The sequence below is a fragment of the Strongyloides ratti genome, assembly GCF_001040885.1.
Source record: "Strongyloides ratti genome assembly S_ratti_ED321, chromosome : 1".
Taxonomy (NCBI): Eukaryota; Metazoa; Nematoda; class Chromadorea; order Rhabditida; family Strongyloididae; genus Strongyloides; species Strongyloides ratti.
Genome location: NC_037307.1, coordinates 2,656,469 through 2,674,748, shown reverse-complemented (window position 1 = coordinate 2,674,748; position 18,280 = coordinate 2,656,469). Strand labels below are relative to the sequence as shown.

The 18,280-nt window shown below is 23.0% G+C and overlaps 6 protein-coding genes across 6 annotated transcripts; 5 read left to right on the top strand and 1 right to left on the bottom strand.

Moving 5' to 3' along the window:
* Positions 1-1,439: 1,439 nt before the first annotated feature.
* SRAE_1000084100 (Transcription factor HNF-4 homolog) lies at positions 1,440-2,848 on the top strand (the record flags this gene model as incomplete). The annotated part of the gene is made up of 5 exons (XM_024647724.1): positions 1,440-1,516; positions 1,570-1,597; positions 1,640-1,757; positions 1,814-1,936; positions 1,989-2,848. The coding sequence occupies 5 exons, from the start codon at positions 1,440-1,442 to the stop codon at positions 2,846-2,848; spliced, it is 1,206 nt and encodes a 401-aa protein (XP_024501773.1).
* Positions 2,849-6,763: 3,915 nt separating this feature from the next.
* On the top strand, positions 6,764-7,919 carry SRAE_1000084000 (Inner centromere protein, ARK-binding domain-containing protein; the record flags this gene model as incomplete). Its single annotated transcript, XM_024647723.1, has 2 exons — positions 6,764-7,051; positions 7,095-7,919. 2 exons carry the CDS (start codon positions 6,764-6,766, stop codon positions 7,917-7,919), a joined length of 1,113 nt encoding a protein of 370 aa, XP_024501772.1.
* A 168-nt stretch (positions 7,920-8,087) lies between these two features.
* Positions 8,088-9,884, top strand: SRAE_1000083900 (Rac GTPase-activating protein 1; the record flags this gene model as incomplete). The annotated part of the gene is made up of 2 exons (XM_024647722.1): positions 8,088-8,202; positions 8,242-9,884. 2 exons carry the CDS (start codon positions 8,088-8,090, stop codon positions 9,882-9,884), a joined length of 1,758 nt encoding a protein of 585 aa, XP_024501771.1.
* A 1,005-nt stretch (positions 9,885-10,889) lies between these two features.
* Positions 10,890-12,325, top strand: SRAE_1000083800 (Charged multivesicular body protein 7; the record flags this gene model as incomplete). The annotated part of the gene is made up of 2 exons (XM_024647721.1): positions 10,890-10,994; positions 11,045-12,325. The coding sequence occupies 2 exons, from the start codon at positions 10,890-10,892 to the stop codon at positions 12,323-12,325; spliced, it is 1,386 nt and encodes a 461-aa protein (XP_024501770.1).
* Positions 12,326-12,969: 644 nt separating this feature from the next.
* On the top strand, positions 12,970-14,486 carry SRAE_1000083700 (Aminotransferase, class I/classII domain and Pyridoxal phosphate-dependent transferase, major region, subdomain 1 and Pyridoxal phosphate-dependent transferase, major region, subdomain 2 and Pyridoxal phosphate-dependent transferase domain-containing protein; the record flags this gene model as incomplete). Its single annotated transcript, XM_024647720.1, has 2 exons — positions 12,970-13,194; positions 13,233-14,486. 2 exons carry the CDS (start codon positions 12,970-12,972, stop codon positions 14,484-14,486), a joined length of 1,479 nt encoding a protein of 492 aa, XP_024501769.1.
* Positions 14,487-14,633: 147 nt separating this feature from the next.
* On the bottom strand, positions 14,634-14,982 carry SRAE_1000083600 (Hypothetical protein; the record flags this gene model as incomplete). Its single annotated transcript, XM_024647718.1, has 2 exons — positions 14,634-14,789; positions 14,830-14,982. 2 exons carry the CDS (start codon positions 14,980-14,982, stop codon positions 14,634-14,636), a joined length of 309 nt encoding a protein of 102 aa, XP_024501768.1.
* Between the last annotated feature and the right edge of the window lie 3,298 nt (positions 14,983-18,280).

Genomic DNA, 18,280 nt, shown 5'->3' with positions numbered 1-18,280 from the left:
AAAGATATAAAATTATTAGAGATTTTTTATATTATATTTATAAAAATTAAATAAAAGTTGTTTATATAAATTTATAAACAATATTATATGATAATAAAAAATAGAAAAATGTTTTTTTTTATCTACCTTCATATATTAGTAGAAATTTTAAAATAAACTTTTTTTTATAAAGTAAATATATCAAAAATTCAGCAATACAAAAGCATGTATATCAGACAGCTTTTGATTGCGAATTTTTGTAATATCAACTTTATATGTTATAGTATAAAATAATATTTTCTAAAAATGATTTAATTTATAAATCAAAAGTACAGTATTTATAGTAGTATTTTGAAGCTATACAACATTCATGAAACCTTTAAAAAAATAAAAATATATTTTTAATAGCAATTAAGTTTTATTACCGTATCTTTATAAAGAAAGCAATTTGCCTAGTTAAATGACTAATATTCCAATACCCACACCATCTGCTTTTTAACATAAAGATTATATACTTATACTATATATAATAATTAAAATATTATTAAAATTATCATTAAAAAGTAAGAATAAATATATAAGAGATAAAAAATTTTAAAATAAAATATTATTTTATAAAAGTTTGTTTATAAAGAGAAAATGAATAGACTTTTAAATAAAAATAATTATAAAATTATAATATTTTCTTGATAACTAATTTATTTTATAATTTTTTAATTTATTTTTATTATTCTTTTCAATTTATTTTTAATTTACAAACAAAAGTTGATAATATTTTAATGTTTAGACATTTATTGTTGATAATTATAATAAATAATTGTAAAGAATAATAGTAAATGTATTTTGCATAAAAAAAAAATTAAGAACATATTATGTTTTAATTATACAATTATCGGTACATTTCAAATGCCTATTTATAGAATCATATGTTTCCAATCAAATAATTACGCTGTTTTATATCAATCATTAAATAAAAATAAATTACATCACCGACATATATATATATGTATACATTTTATTTCAAAATATATCGTCTGAAAAAAAAAAAAACTTGATGTTAAAATTGAAAAAGTCACTTCCTTGTAAAAAAAAAAAGTTTACTAATATTTAATAGTTTTTCATCTCATCTATAAAACATGTTAACCTTGTACAATTGATTTAAAAATAGTACATAAAATTTGCTCCAGCAATTGTAAATAACTTCATAAATCAACCTCTTTTATTGATTAACTACAATTACTTTAAATATACTTTATTAATATTTATTGTGTTATCAAGTAATCCTATTAAGTATAGTATTGTATATATATATATGTATATATAAATATATTTAATAAAATTATATAGTAAAAATAAAAATACAAATATTATTCATATAATATTAAACTATAATAAAATAATATAACATTTTTAGAAGGTTTGTTGTAAAGAATTTATAACATTTTATTTTATAAAATAATATGGAAATGAATTATTGTATGGTATGTTCTGACAAAGCCACTGGTATACATTATGGAGTATTATCATGTAACGGATGGTAAAAAAAAAAATTGTTATTATTATTATTATCTTTGTTATTTCTTCTTTTAGTAAAACATTTTTTAGAAGAAGTATTATAGTAAGTTTCAAGAAAATATTTAAAAAAATATATAATATATAGAAAAATAAAAAATATACATGCTTAGAGTCAAATAATTGTAATGTTTCAAAAGTAGAAAGATGTTCTTGTAAAAGTTGTAGATTTAAAAAATGTATCAATGTTGGTATGAATAAATCAGGTATGAATAAAAAAATTATTTTTTTATATATGAAAAAAAAAAATTTTTTTTTTTAGCAATACAAAATAATAGAGATAAAATTGGTTATACAAAAAGAAATATTAAAAGAAATAATATTAGTAATAATTTTAATGAAAAATTTATGGTAAATAATTTTAGTGTTTCACCAATTGGAAATGGTATTTAAATTTATATAAAATTTAATAAACTTTTTTTTTTAAATATTTACAGATTCTATAAATATTTCTGGATTTACAAATGAAAATATTAAAATTTGTAGAGCAAATTTAAAAAAGTTAAAAAAACTTGAAGAAACTTTTACATTACTTTTAACACGAGGAAAATTAGAAGCATATCCTAATTTAAATGTTGGATTAAATTCATCTTCTCGATTTTCAAAACCAATAGATGTAACATATTCAGATCCAATAATTCAACCAACAAAAACTAATGAAAAATATAAAGTACCATTTTGGAGATCAAGAATAATAACATTGTATGTTGATTGGGCAAAAACATTTAAAGCATTTAATAAACTTCCATACTCTGATAAAGTTTGTTTAATAATTAATCATGCACCTAGTTATATTGCAATGTGTGAAGCTTTCAGAACACCTGAACATATTTTAGATAAAATTGAACATCCTGATGGTCAATCATTTTCAGATAACTTTCCTGAAATATTTATACAAAATCCTAGTTTAAATACATTAACACCAGCAATGAGAATAGCTTATGATTTTATATATAAACCATTTAGGTGTCTTCGTATCACAACAACAGAATTTGCCATTCTTCAAGCTATAATGCTTTTTGATCCAGATACTAATGGATTAGGATTTGCCTCACAAAGAAATGTTATAGCTGAACAAAAAAAGAATATTAATACTTTATTTTATTATATTTCTAAAAGTTTTTTAAATGAAGAAGAAGTAAATCAAAGATTTGGAGATATAATTCTTAGAATTCCAACAATTAGAAGAGTAGCAATAAAAATTAGTGAATCACTAGAATTTTCAGACATGTTTCAATGTTATCAAATTAGTTCAATAGTTAAAGAAACATCAATGCCTGATCATAATTTTATTTAGTAAAACTTTTATAGTTAAAATTTTAAAATTTTTATCATAATTATAGTTTTTACAATTAGTAGTGATTATTTTTATAATATAAAAATTAAACAGACAAATGAGTAATTATTAAATAATCATAAAATATTCATATCATTCTAAGATTTATCTTATCAAAAAGTATTTAACTACAGCTTTAATTATATCAAAAAGATTACTATGTTAAAATATTAAACAAAATAAAAGTATAAATTATTAAATATTCTTATACTCTATTTATCTTTTGATAACATTTATCAATACATGTTATTACTGTAAAATATACATATCCATTTATGTTTAACTAACTTTCTGTTTTTTAAATTTATACAAACATTTTTTATTCAAATTCTTCAGAGAAAAAAAAAACAATATTGTTATCAATAAGCAAATTATTAAAAAAATTAATATTTAATGATAAAAAAGAGTTAAAAAGATGCCACGAGCCGGGATCGAACCGGCGACATTTAGATCTTCAGTCTAACGCTCTCCCAACTGAGCTATCATGGCTTCGAAAGGGCATTTCTTTTCTTCAAAATATTTTGCCGAAAAATACAAAAATTTTAAAGGAAAAATATATACATTACCTTTTTTATTCTCATATACTATTTTTTTGTTAAAAAATTACTAATTATTGCAGATTTTATATCATTGTAAATAATTATCAATTTTAATAATAAAAGCCTCTATTGATAATGCATTATACAGTGATATGTCAAAAATATATGCATATAAAAATAAGCTGATAAAATTGTATTTCAACTAACATAAAAATAAAAAAGGTTATAATTCATAAAGTTATATTCATTTTAAAATATCAAGTTTCAGCTGAGATATTGAAAAGTCGAGAACAATGAATATTTTAGAAACTTTTTCGCCTTTTCATATATCTTGCTTCAAACTTAAGATAAATGAAAGCAGTTTTCTGAAATGGACTTCTTATTAGTTTTCATTTAGAGTCCACGTTCAAAATTTTTTTATATCTCCAACCATTGTTTAAATATAAAAAAATGATGACAAAGAGTTGAGCGCGCAAAAATATCATATATCATATCTCAAGACTGATTGATATTCAGAAAATGTTTTCAACGTAGACTATGTCTTAAAACTTATAAGAAGTCCAGCGCATCTACTTTCATGCTTCTACGATCTCATTCACCTGAGTTATGAGCATGTTCTTGAAAACTTTTATCATGCTACATTTCTTATCATATCTCAAGTTAGAGACATCCTATGAAGATAAGACTAGGTTCAATGAACTTTTCTTAAAAAACTGGTCTAGAATCGTCTATTTAATGTAAAATAACTTCATTAAATCGCAAAAGGCGATTTTTTTCAAAAAATATTCCCCACTTTCGCCTCTAACTTCAAGTGATCATAACTTCAGAAGTTTTAATTCTAGCATAGCCTTGATTATATTAGAAATTCATCATTTTTCAAGGGCTATCCAATGAATATAATTACATTACCGGATTCCAAAAAAAAGTTTTTTTTGAACACCAACGTCAAAGACCACGTTAGAAATTTAGAATTTAAATTACTTTTTTTTGAATCTTACTAAATTTTTAAAGATATTGTTATAGAAATTATTATGTTAGACAAACTTTTTGAGAGAAAATGATTGGTACCAGTTTCATTATTATATGTCTTGTTTTAGCCGAGATATTGAAAAGTCAAGAACAATGAATATTTTAGAAAATTTTCCGCCTTTTCCTATATCATGCTTCAAAATTAAGATAAATGAAAGCAGTTTTCTGAAATAGACTTCTTATCAGTTTTCATTTAGTGTCCACGTTCAAAATATTTTTATATCTCCAACCATTTTTGAAATATAAAAAAATGATGACAAAAGATTAAGCGCGCAAAAATACCACATATCATATTTCAAGATGGGTTGATATTCAGAAAATATTTTCAACGTAGACTATGCCTAAAAACTTGAAAGAAGTCCAGCGCATCTACTTTCATGCTTCTACGATCTCATTTGCCTGAGTTATGAGCACGTTCTTGAAAACGTTTCTCAAACTATATTTCTTGCCATATCTCAAGTTTGAGACATCCTATGAAGATAAGACTAGGCTTAATGAACTTTTCATAAAAAATTGGTCTAGAATCGTTTATTTAATTTTAAATAACTTCATTGAATCGCAAAAGGCGATTTTTTTCAAAAAATATTCCCCACTTTCGCCTCTAACTTCAAGTGACCATAACTTCTAAAGTTTTAATTCTAGCATAGCCTTGATTATATTAGAAATTCATCATTTTTCAAGAGCTATCGAATGAATATAATTACATTTCCGGATTCCAAAAAAAAAGTTTTTTTTTTAACATCAATGTCAAAGACCAAGCCAGAAATTTAGAATTTAAATTACATATTTATGAATCTTACTAAATTTTAAAGATAATGTTTTAGAAGTTATTATGTTTGACTAATTTTTTTGGGAAAAAATAATTGGTATCAGTTTAATTATAATATGTCTTGTTTTAGCCGAGATATTGTAAAGTCGAGAACAATGAATATTTTAGAAAAATTTCCGCCTTTTCTTATATCTCGCTTCAAACTTAAGATAAATGAAAGCAGTTTTCTGAAATAGATTTCTTATCAGTTTTCATTTAGGGTCCACGTTCAAAATATTTTTATATCTCCAACCATTTTTGAAATATAAAAAAATGATGACAAAAGATTAAGCGCGCAAAAATACCACATATCATATCTCAAGATGGATTGATATTCAGAAAATGTTTTCAACGTAGACTATGTCTAAAAACTTGAAAGAAGTCTAGCGCATCTACTTTTATGCTTTTACGATCTCATTCACTTGAGTTATGAGTACGTTCTTGAAAACTTTTTTCAAACTACATTTCTTGCTATATCTCAAGTTTGAGACATCCTATGAAGATAAGACTAGGTTCAATGAACTTTTCTTAAAAAACTGGTCTAGAATCGTCTATTTTATTTTAAATAATTTCATTGTATTTCACAAGGCGATTTTTTTTAAAAAATATTCCCCACTTTCGCCTCTAACTTCAAGTGACCATAACTTCTAAAGTTTTAATTCTAGCATAGCCTTGATTATATTAGAAATTCATCAATTTTCAAGGGCTATCCAATGAATATAATTACATTTCCGGATTCCAAAAAAAAAGTTTTTTTTTTAACATCAATGTCAAAGACCAAGTCAAAATTCTATAAAACTCTCAACTTTTTGTTATTTCTTGTTTTAAAATTACTAAAAAAGGAAAGATTTTTTTGGAATCAACTTCTGATAAGCTTTCATTTAGGGTCTACTTTGAAAAATTCTTTTTTATATCTTCAAACCTTCTCAAAACATAAAAAATTATGATAAAAACTGAATAGTGGAAATACCACATACCATATTTCAAAAAATGTTACAATTTAAAAAGTTTTAAAAGAACATCATAACATATTTCATGCTTATATAAATTTTTTGACTTGATTTATAGATACATTCTTGAAATTTTTTCAAATTGGTTTTTTTATAAATTACTTGTTTAAAATTACTTTCTTAATTTTAAAATTTAAGAATAGAATATGTAAATTACTTTTTTTATAAAATCTTTTCCGTTATCACCTTCAACTTCAATTGATCATAAGTTACAAAATATTTGGTTTTTGATATTAATGATTATATTAAAATTTTAGTGATTTTTCAAGAGTTATCAGATGTATTCAATTTGTCAATCAAACGTTTAGCTGTCATGATTTACAAATAAAATTTAATATATTAGATTTGTAAAAGTATTGTCATTTTTTAGTTAAAAAATTTCTTTATTATATTTTGCGACTGGTTGTCAATAGTTATTTTCTGAATTTTTTAATAATAAAATTTCATATTCCTCTTTTATCACTTAGAGTTAATATTTTTTCAGATAACAATGGCATCAAGACAACAGAAACGTAAATTTCTTGGACGCAAAAATGGGGAGAGACAAGCTAATAAATATTTGAGTCAACTTTGTGAAGATGATTTTATACTTGAATCGCCGTCAATTGTATTTCCAGATGTCATTCCTGACTATGAATTTATGGAACATAAAGTAAAAGAAATTGCAAATATTTATGATAGAGATACTCTTGATTGTATTGAAGAAATTAAAAAGATACTTAACAAACAACGCAACAATTTAAAAGACTTAATAATGAAGATGAATAATAAATCGGAAGTGAGTTAATTTGTTTAAAACAAATTACTTTTTATCTTTTTAGTCACCGAAATCTACTTTGCATGGAAAAAATATTTCGAAAATTGAAAGAGTGTATAAATTAGTTGAAGATCGCAAAGACAAAGTTACTGGAAAAGATATCATTAACAGTACAGATATGTCATATGATAGTATAAGTGAAGTTAAAGAATCTAATATTAGTCTTAATTTACAATCAACGTTTGTAAATGTAGCTAGTGATGCATCTGGATCATTTGAAAGTAAAAAAGAAGAATCATTAAAGTTAAAACCTATATTTTCGAGTCCCAAGAAAAACAACGAAATAGCTAATAATTGTGTCACAGTCATTCAACAAAATAAAAATATTCAAAATGAAGTTAAGCAAGATCTGTTTTTGGAATTTGAAGCGCAAATGAAGTCTTCAGAAGTGACAAATATATTCTCTTCTCCCCTTCTTAACTCTACAAAATTTAATAATTCTCTTATTTGTGGTGTTGAATATGAAACGAAATTTTTTGAAGTTTCACATTTATCAACAGAACATGACTATAATATAATAGATTTGTCTGATAGAGATACTACAGATGATGAAGATAATCCAAGGAAAATTGTACCCAAATGGGCACATGTAGAACATCTTCAACCAGCTCTTAAAAAACAAAATCAAAAGTTTAGAAATGTCACAGATTTTTCAGTAATATTTGGAAAAGTTAATGATTTTAATACAGAAACTATTTTCAAAAAAACGAAATATACCAGAACCAGTTCAAAACTTTGGTCTTCTCCATTATGTACTACTACTGAAGTAAAATCAATTTATCAAAAACTTAATGGAAGTGCAAGTGATTCATTATTATTTGATGAATAAAAAAGGTATATAGTATCTTTACATATTTTTTTTTCCAACACTTTATTTTCAACAAAATAAAATTTAATTAACATTTTCAATGTAATATGTAAATTTTTTTAATTTAAAAAAATGGAACAATTGCAATTTTTTCATTTGTTTTTCTGTTATTAATTTTTTTTTAGAGCAATGGATAATAATACAGCCGATTGTATAATGTCAAAAAAGTCAAAAAGAACTATGAATTCTGTAGATGGTATAATATTGAAAGGATTTACTGGTATATTTCGCAGCATGGGTAAAGGTATTTAATGAACTTATTTTTTATAATTATAATTTTCAGAATATAATGATATACTAAGAGCATTAGAAGTAGTGGATGATAAAAATAAAGATATAAGTTTAGAAGAAACAATTAATAAATTAATTAACGATGAAGAAGAGTTAAAAGAAAAATTAAAAACAAATTTAGAAAGACTAATTAAAATTAGAGATAAAATATTAAAGAAAGCTTATTCCTCAACAACTGCTGTGGAGACATGCTCTTCAACTATTAAACAGTTCGATCCTTCAAAATCAATTCCAAGAAATGGATCAATTTATCTTTCAAAAAATCCTCTAAATTGTAATGATGGTAATAATAAAAAGGATCCAAAAGATAATTGTCTCGTTCCGGCAAAAAACAATCAAAAAAATATTCTAGTATCAATGCCATTAAGTAAAGTTATCATAAATGCTAAACCATCAAACAAAATTATAAGAAGAAGTATTAATAATCTTTTACGCCCTATTCCGAGTTCTTCTATTGTTATTGAAAAACTAAATTATTCAAATAAATTCAATGAATCTCTTTGTAAAATAGAAAAAAATAAAACAACATTTAATGATGATCAAAAATTAGAACTATGTGATTCAAGAGAAAGAAGAAAAAATTTTAAGAAAAAAGTTACTTTAAGAAGAAGTATTAGTGAATCAAATCTATTAGATGAAGTACCAATAGTTGAAAATCAATTATTAAAGAGACATAAAATGAAAGAAAATTCAAATTACTGGACTCCATTAGATTTAGGAGGATCTACAAAAGAAGAAAATGCTTTCGATACATCTGAAATTAAACATATTCTTCCAATAAATACAACACATACATTTGCACAAAAGAAAGGTTTCAATATAAGATGCTGTTATTGTCCAGTAAGAAAATTTACTCTTGGTGATAAGTTAGTATGTGTATGTTGTGGAATTGAGATGCATATTACTTGTAAAAAATTAAAAAGAAATGTTCCATGTGTAGTTATGGAAAGAAGAAGGAAGATAGAACAAACTAAATATCCTGTTTATTTAGGGAAAATTTGTACAACTGGAAGACCAATGATTCCAGCTGTTCTTATAAGATTAGTTGATCGTATTGAAACATCTTTTATGCTAACAACACCAGGATTATATTGTCATGTACCTGAAAAAGAGAATGATCAAAATACATTAAAAGCAGTTATTGAGGAAAAATTTTACGTAATGTTTGATGAAAAAAGTGTCTTTTCTGTTCCAAATGCCTTAAAAAGACTATTAAAAAATTTAGTTGAAGCTATTGTACCACCAAGTAGTTGGCCTGATGTTTGTCTTGGAGTTAAAGAGGGAGACTATAGAACAGTATACAATGAATTATTAAATTTTCCTGTTACTAATAAAGATACATTAGCTTTTTTAATAAGGCATTTACAAATAGTTATTGGAATGAGTGATAGAAATGATATGACTTTACAAGTTATTGTTAATCAATTTGCTCCATTGATTGTGGGATTACCAAAATTTAAACGAGAAAAATATGGAAATTTCAATGATTGTACAGCTTTGATAAAAGAGACTTTTCAATTTCTAATGGAAATTCATTTTGAATTTTGGGATCTTATATTAAGGACCTCAAAAGATCCACCTTTTTGTATATTTATGAGAAAAAATGATATTTTAAAACTTAATGATTCTATTTAAAAAATTCTAATATAAATTTTTTTTAGTTAATGAAAACCTTTGAGTTTTATAGACAAAAAAATGTAAAATAATCATAAATTTAAATTACCACTTTCAGATTCAACGGTACATTATTACAAATGAAAAATATTAAAATTTCCCTTCAAAATAATGTAGTTAAACAAGAATTGCGAGGATTTTTCCTCCAGGCCAAATTTCCGTGCAGCTATGTCCGAGCGGTTAAGGAGAGTGATTAGAAATCACTTGGGCTTTGCCCGCGCAGGTTCGAATCCTGCTGGCTGCGAAATTATTATTCTTTTTATTATCCTACACTCCCCTAGAATCACCTGAAACTTAATAGTTAAAAATGTTTGCTACAACTAACATTTTTTTATTGTAAATTTGTAATTTACTAAAAATAAACTTCTAATAATTAAAAGATATATGCTAATTTTTTTTATAAGTTTTACTAAAGTTTAAAGAAAAAATATAAATTTTAATTGCAAACATTTTAATGTAGTAGAAAAAAAAATAAAAAAAAAATAAAAATCCTTAACACTTAAAAAAATTATAAAGTACTTAATTTAGTATCTTATAATGTACCTGCAAAGTAATAAAACATTTGAGTCCATATTTACTTTTAAAAGTTTTAATTTTTAATAAGTTTTTTTCTTACCAATTTAAAAAAAAGAACAAATTTGAAAGGGTTTATTGTATTTTCATACAAATGACAACTTCCTTTCTGCTTCTGGTAAATTTTATTTTCTTCAATTATTCTAATATGTACAATGTTTGATAGGTAATTCAAAATTTGCTTACGTATATTTGTTATATTTATTGTTATCAAACTTTTTTTGAGATAATAATAATAAAATGTCTTTAAAATTAGTGATTTCCTGTGTAGAAATCGTTTTTCTTTTTAATGTTTTTGTTCTAATGTACATTTTTCCAAAATTGTTAGCGCATTAAATTTTTTTTTTATCTTATACTTTTCTCATTATTTACACTAAATCGGCAGCAGGAAAAATGTTATCAAAAAGTACTACTGAACTGTCTATCAAATCTAAACCATTTTATCCTGATCAATGGGATGATGATAGTATAATGAGTAAAATGATGAGCAATTTACCGGTAAGAAAAAATTTTTTTAATTATAAATATTATTTGTTTTGATAATTAAGAATAAAAATTTAAATCCATCTACATATTCAAGTATAATGAAATTTTGGCATGAAGCAATAGAAAAATATTGTATTACCGTTGAGAATCCTTTTATTTCACTTTTTGATTTAAAACATGCATTTAGACGGAACAAAGCAATACCAGCAAGTTTAAAAGATGTAATTAATGAACTTCACAATAAACAACTCTTAATTGATCCTAATGCATTATCTGTTCAAGCAAATAAAGTAATTTCGGGGAATAGTATTGTAACAAATTTATCATGGGTTGCTGCTTCTGTCAGCTACGGTTTAAGTGGAATGTTAAATTGGCTTGTTAATGGAAATAACATTATAGATAATGTAGAACAATGTAAATATATTCATTTACCTTCATTAAGGAAATTGTCTCGTCAATTAATGGCTAAATTAAGAGAACGACAAAATACAGATGTTATTCACGGACCTCCAGAGTTAATGTCTAAAGAAGAATTTTTATCGTATTCAACATCAACAACTGGTTTTTCTGAAGATACATTAATGGCTATTTTGAATATGTGGATAACAGAAAAATTCGTCACTGTTGGCTATTCGACTAACCCTAGAATAGAGGTACTTAAATTTAATGAACATTTTAAATCTCCTTCCAGTACGAACTATCCAGTATTTCAGGATATTGATGCTTCCATCTACAATTTAATAATGGCTATAAAGACACGTGAAAATCAAATAAATCATATTGTTGAAATGAATGATAAATTAAAAGAACAGGCACGTATTTGTATAAAAAATAAGGATAAAGGAAGTGCTCTTAGAAAAATGAAAAAGTACAAATCAACAGAATTAACTATTGAAAAAATGGAATCATCTAAAAATAAATTGGAAGATATTTTATATAATATTACACTAACAAAAGATAATGCAAAAATAGTTGAATTGATGAGATATGGAAATGAAACAATGAAAAATATTAATAAAGAAAATGGAATAACTATTGAAAAGGTAGATGAAATTATTGATGATATTGAAGAAGGAATTCGTGACAAAGAAGAAGTAGAAGATGCCATTTCTCGCCTCAACACAACACCAAGTATTGATGATGAAAGTCTGGAAAAAGAATTCGAAGAAATTATGAAAAATGACACTAATCTCAAAGGAACGTCAATCAAAAGTACAACAAGCAGTGTTTTAAAGCGTATTAGTTCAGAACCTTCTTTAATACCAGAGAAAAGTCGGAAGATTGTCTTTCCAAGTGTTCCTGAAAATAGTCCCTCTTTAAAAAGAAGGTTGCTTATCCGTTAGTTCCTCTCATATAAATATAAGGCAATGAAAAACTTATTAAATAAAAAAATATTGTATTTTTTTTGTAAATATATTTTTGTAAATTATTTAAAATTAAAGTTGCATTACAAATAAAGTTTATTAAAAGTTGGGTAGATGATTATAAGTATAAGTAATATAATTATTTTTGTGATCAAATATAAAGGTGTTCTCTATCTTGAATGTCAACCTTTTATTCATGTAATTTTTGGTAAAGTTTGCTTATTAATAATTTTCATTTTGAAGAATGATAATAACTGTATCTTCAAAAGTGTTAATTATTAGAAATTCTTATCAGTGATTAATATTAAGTGTTATATGAAAAATCAATGTTATTGAACAAATTGTAATATTTCTTGTTTGAAGGTGATACGAAATTAATATGTACCAAATGAAGCATTCCGTTAAGGACAACTCTCTTTGGAATTTAGACTAAAAAGTTGTTTTTATCATTCATTATCATTATATTTTTTTATAAATAATTTTGAAAAATAAGTATTTACGTATTGTAATTTATTTCATTGTGAAAAGTTTTATTATATACAAATTTTAACGATATAAAAAATTAAATATAATATTAAACGTGTTGCAGATTTTAAATTTTTTTTATATAAAAACAATTGATAATGTCTATATTAGTAAAACGTAGTCGTTTAATCACCACCTATTTTCAACCGTCAATATTTTTCAGAAATAATACACAAAATATTTTCCAAAATCGTTCATTATCATATTCATCATTAAAAATGACCAATAGAGTTCCTAACACAAATTTTGGAGAATATAAGCAAAGTATATGGGTTGAATTTACAACATTGGCTGCACAAACAAAAGCTGTAAATCTTGGTCAAGTATGTAAAAAAAATATTTTATTTTATTTTAGTTTTAGGGATTTCCTGATACACCATGTCCATTATTTGTTGCTGATAATTTGAAAGAAATTGGAGAACATCCTGAAAGAGTTGACTATATGCAATATACTAGAGGATTTGGAGATCCTCGTTTAACATCAGCTTTATCTAAACTATATTCAAGAACATTAGGTGTAAATGTCAATCAAAACAATGATGTTCTTGTTACAGTTGGTGCTTATTTAGCTCTTTATTATTCTTTTACTGCCTGGTTAAATAAAGGAGATGAAGTTTTAGTATTAGAACCTACTTATGATAGTTATGTACCACAAATTTTGGCAGCTGGTGGTACTCCAGTTCCAGTTATTTTAAAATTAGATAAAAGTAATATTAAAAATGGCCTTTCTTCATCTGATTTTAAACTTGATATTAATGCACTTGAAAAAAAAGTTACAGCAAAAACAAAAATGCTTGTATTAACAAATCCCAATAATCCTATAGGAAAGTTATACTCTAGAAAAGAACTTGAAGAAATTGCTAAATTTGTTGAGAAACATGATTTAATTGTAGTATCAGATGAAGTTTATGAATGGCATATTCCACACTCAACAAAGAAAACTCATGGAGAGGGAATGATAAGATTTGCTTCATTACCAAAAATGTATGACAGAACAATAACTATTGGATCAGCTGGAAAGGCTTTTAGTATTACTGGTTGGAAAATTGGATGGACAATTGCCCCAGAACATTTGTCACTTCCATTAAGAATGCTTCATCAAAATTGTACTTTTAATGTAGCAACACCCCTTCAGGTAGCTATTGCAAGAGGATTTGAAAAGGAATTAGCATTATTTGAAAATTATGACAAAACTGGTGATGAAAAAGTTTTAAAAGATTCTTATCTTTTAAATATTTTACCTGAAGAATTAGAATCAAGAAGAGATAAATTAGCTGAAATTTTAAAGAAAGCAAATTTGACACCAATAATTCCAGAGGCTGGATATTTTATGTTAGCTGACTATTCAAATCTTGATATTCAAGAAAATGGGAAAAAAATATTTGATATAATACATGAACCAAAATATGGATCAGTTAATGGAGATGATGAGGCATTAGATTATAAATTTGTAAGATGGTTATGTATAGAAAGAAATCTTGCTACTATTCCATTGTCAGCTTTCTACAGTAAAGAATTTAAGAAGGACAATGAATATACTATTAGAACTTGTTTCTTTAAGAGTGATTCTACTCTTAAAAAAGCAGAAGAAATTTTATTAAAACTAAAGAATTAATATCTTTTGTTATGAAATCGTAGACAAAATAATAAAATGTTATTTTAAACAAAAGTTACATTGTATGTTATTTATGTATAAAAGAAAATTACAATAATAAGGTAAATTCTCATGTGAAATACTTTACTTCTTCATTTATAAATATTGTTATAAATCTCCTGTAGACATTGTATTATTGGTTGTTTCTTTTTTGTCATCGTTGTCACAACTTTTAGTGTCACTTACATGATTCCCTTCTTTTAATTTACACTTCAATAGCTCAATTTCATCTTTCCATTGTGATGGGATTACTTCGTTAAGAATCTATAATTAAAAATATTTATACTTTAAATAAACAAGTTACTTTTTCTCTTTCATCAGGAGTTGTTTCTTCTAAAGGTTCAACGAAAATAAGTTGGTCTTTATCAGTAAATGTGACATTATGATGATCAGTGTTGTGATTTTTTTCGTGACTTATCAAAATTCCACGTGGATTTGTTTCAGTTGCAGAAGACATAATAATATAAAAAATATGACTTTGGTAAGACTAAAAATTAAAAAAAAAAAATAAATAAATAAATAAATTCATAAAAATTTTAACTAAAATTTTAACATTAAATATGCTAAATGAAAACTAAAATAACTATTACTTTATTAGTGGAGGCATGTTTACATTAATCCACCCACGATAAATACAAGAAAAATTATTATATTATTTAATGATATATTAAAGACTACCATTATAATATATATTAAGTTGGGTCATAAATTTCATTTTAAAAGTCTATATTATTTAAATATTATATATTGGTAGAAATAATATTAATAAAGGAAGTTTTATATTGTTAGGTGATATTTTTTTTTATGTATGTGAATATAAAAAGTTATGATATGAGATTTTAAAACATTTATTTTTAAAATATTTTTAAAGTAATTTAACAAGCAAGAAAATTATTAAAAGGATTTTATTTAAAAAAAAAAAAAAAAAATTGACTACGTAGTATTTGTAAGAGATAAAATTTTGGTAAAACATAATATAGTTTTTTTTTTCCTATAAAATATAAGAAATCAAGACATTTAAAAAATTTTACCAGTAAAAAAAATTTTTTTCTTTTATTTTATAAAGATAAATATTATTTATAAATAAATAATTATACAAAATGCTATTAATAAGAAATTTTTAATTAGGTAAATCAATTAATAATTAAACAAAAAATAAAAAGAACATAGACTTGCAACATTTGATAAATTAATAACAATTAAACGAATCTTAAAACTAAAACTTTGACATTACAAAAAGTCTCTGTCATCTCTATCTCATTTAATTCTACTTAGTAAAAGGAGGGAAAGTTTATTATTTAATAAAAATGTTCTTAAGAATAACTGTTATAGTATTTTATGGCATCAAAATATTATAAGTCATAGTACTAGTTTTTAAAGAATTCTTAAACTCATTGACGAGGAATTTAATACTAAGAATATAATTTTCTTCTTAGGAAGGAAATGAAAAGAAATATTAAAAGAAAACTAGATTGAAAAATTATCACAAAACTTGTTTTAGACTATCATTCATTGTTTTATAAAATTTTATATTAACACTCTAAAAATATATAATTCGTCATTGTATTTATAGTATTGTCTAAATGTGATAATATCGTCATATTTATCTTCCATAAACCGATATACATATATATATGTATATATAGATGGACTAAGAGTATATAAGTATTACATGAAATAATATGAAATAAATCTTAAGAAATTAAAGTTCAAAAAATGTTAATTAAAATATATATAAATGATCCAATGATTTATCAAATTGTCAAATGAAAATGAAAATACTATAAGATAGAGTTTAATAAAAATTACCAGCCTATATATTTAATAATTTATTTAAAATTTTTTTAAATTTAAAAAAAAAATAAAAATAAAATATAAAAAATAAACAGTCAATATACAAAATTATTCAGAAAAGTGGTTTTATCAATTCATTTAAATTGAACCTATTCTTTTTGTTATTACTAATATGTGTGTTTTAGACAAAACAAAATATTATAAAAAAAAAACTTTAAAACATAAAAATGTTTATACATATAAATGTATAAAATTTAATCCAAAATATATAATATTTTTAAATTTGTGATTAACAACTAGAGATATAAACTTTAACTTATATAAAAAATAATATATTACATAACACTGAACTACAGATTTTTTTATATTTAATAGAAATTGTAAAGAAAAAAAAAAACTTTATGACAGAAGAATTTTCCAAAACATATATGTATATTTTATTTCATGTTTCATGAAAATATTTAATAATCAAAAGAATATGCGATAGAAAAATAAAATAAAACAATACATATATGACAACATTAGAATAAATTTTTAATGATCTTTGTTTAATTTAATATTAAAGTTACAGTCTAGATGATAAAGAATTACTTTTAAAATATTACTTTTTCATAGAATATTAATAAAAAAAAAAGTACAAATAAAAACATAAAATTTACTAATTTATTTATGAATTTTAAATTTATAAAGAATTCCCTATAAAATAATATTTAAAATTATTGCTTTTTTTTTATTAATAAATGGCTTTTAACAAGACATTTATAAAAATTACTATTTTAGAATGTATAAATATTAATAAATATTGAAACATTAAGAATTCTCTATAGTATCGTCATTTAAGGAAAGATAATCATACAACGGTATATAGATATTGCAACTTAAATAAGATGCATTAAACATCTAAATTTGATTGTTAGCCAATAATAATTTTTGGTCTAGAAATTTCATGTTTCTTTCAATATAATAATATAATTATCATTATACATAATTGTTTTTTTTTTATTTTAATAATATAATTTTATAATATCATTCATAATAACGATTAAAGATTTATAATATTTAATATTATTATTAACATCAGAATTATGAAATTAATAAAAATAATAAATTTAGAATTATATTTTTTACCTATTTTATGTCTATTATACTTAATCCTTTATGTTTAAAATAGAGATAAATATTTTTAAAAAATTTTTACATATTTTATTTGTAGACAAATTTAATTTTAACCATTAATACTAATACAATATAATATGACAACATACATATAAAAATATAAATAGATTTTTCAGGAAATGTAAAATAATCTTCATAATAATTTTTTCAATTATTTCTTAGAAAAAAAAGTTATATAATAATTTGATGAAATCATAATAATATTAATAATTGTTACATATTTTTATAATAACATAAAAATACCTTGTTATTGTATATATGAAAAATTGATTTCATTTAAACAAGTTTCTTTAATAATATATAATAAGACTCATTAGCATATATAAGTACCTAACAAAATTATATTTGATATAAACAATTTTTATTATGAAATAATATATTATTAATATTAAGGAAATAATGTATCAGAAAAATAAAATGTTTCGTCGACCTTTCTTACATTAATATTTTATTTAAATGTACTTAACATAAATGTAATGATTCGATTACATGTTTTAATAGAAATTTAGAAATTTGGCTGTTAATAAACCATGAGAAATAGCTAATATTAAATACATATGTATCTGTTAATTAAATTTTAAAAATTATATAATTTAAAATTTAACGATACGATCTGATAAAGTACATTAGCTGAAATCGACTCAAATATCAAAGATTGTTTACTTTATTTCTATTATATATATTTTGTAAAAAGGGTAAAAATATAATGACATTTTTCTGACAGTCCTCATTATTATAAATATAAAATTAAAACTATATTATTATTTTTATCAAAAAAATTGCCC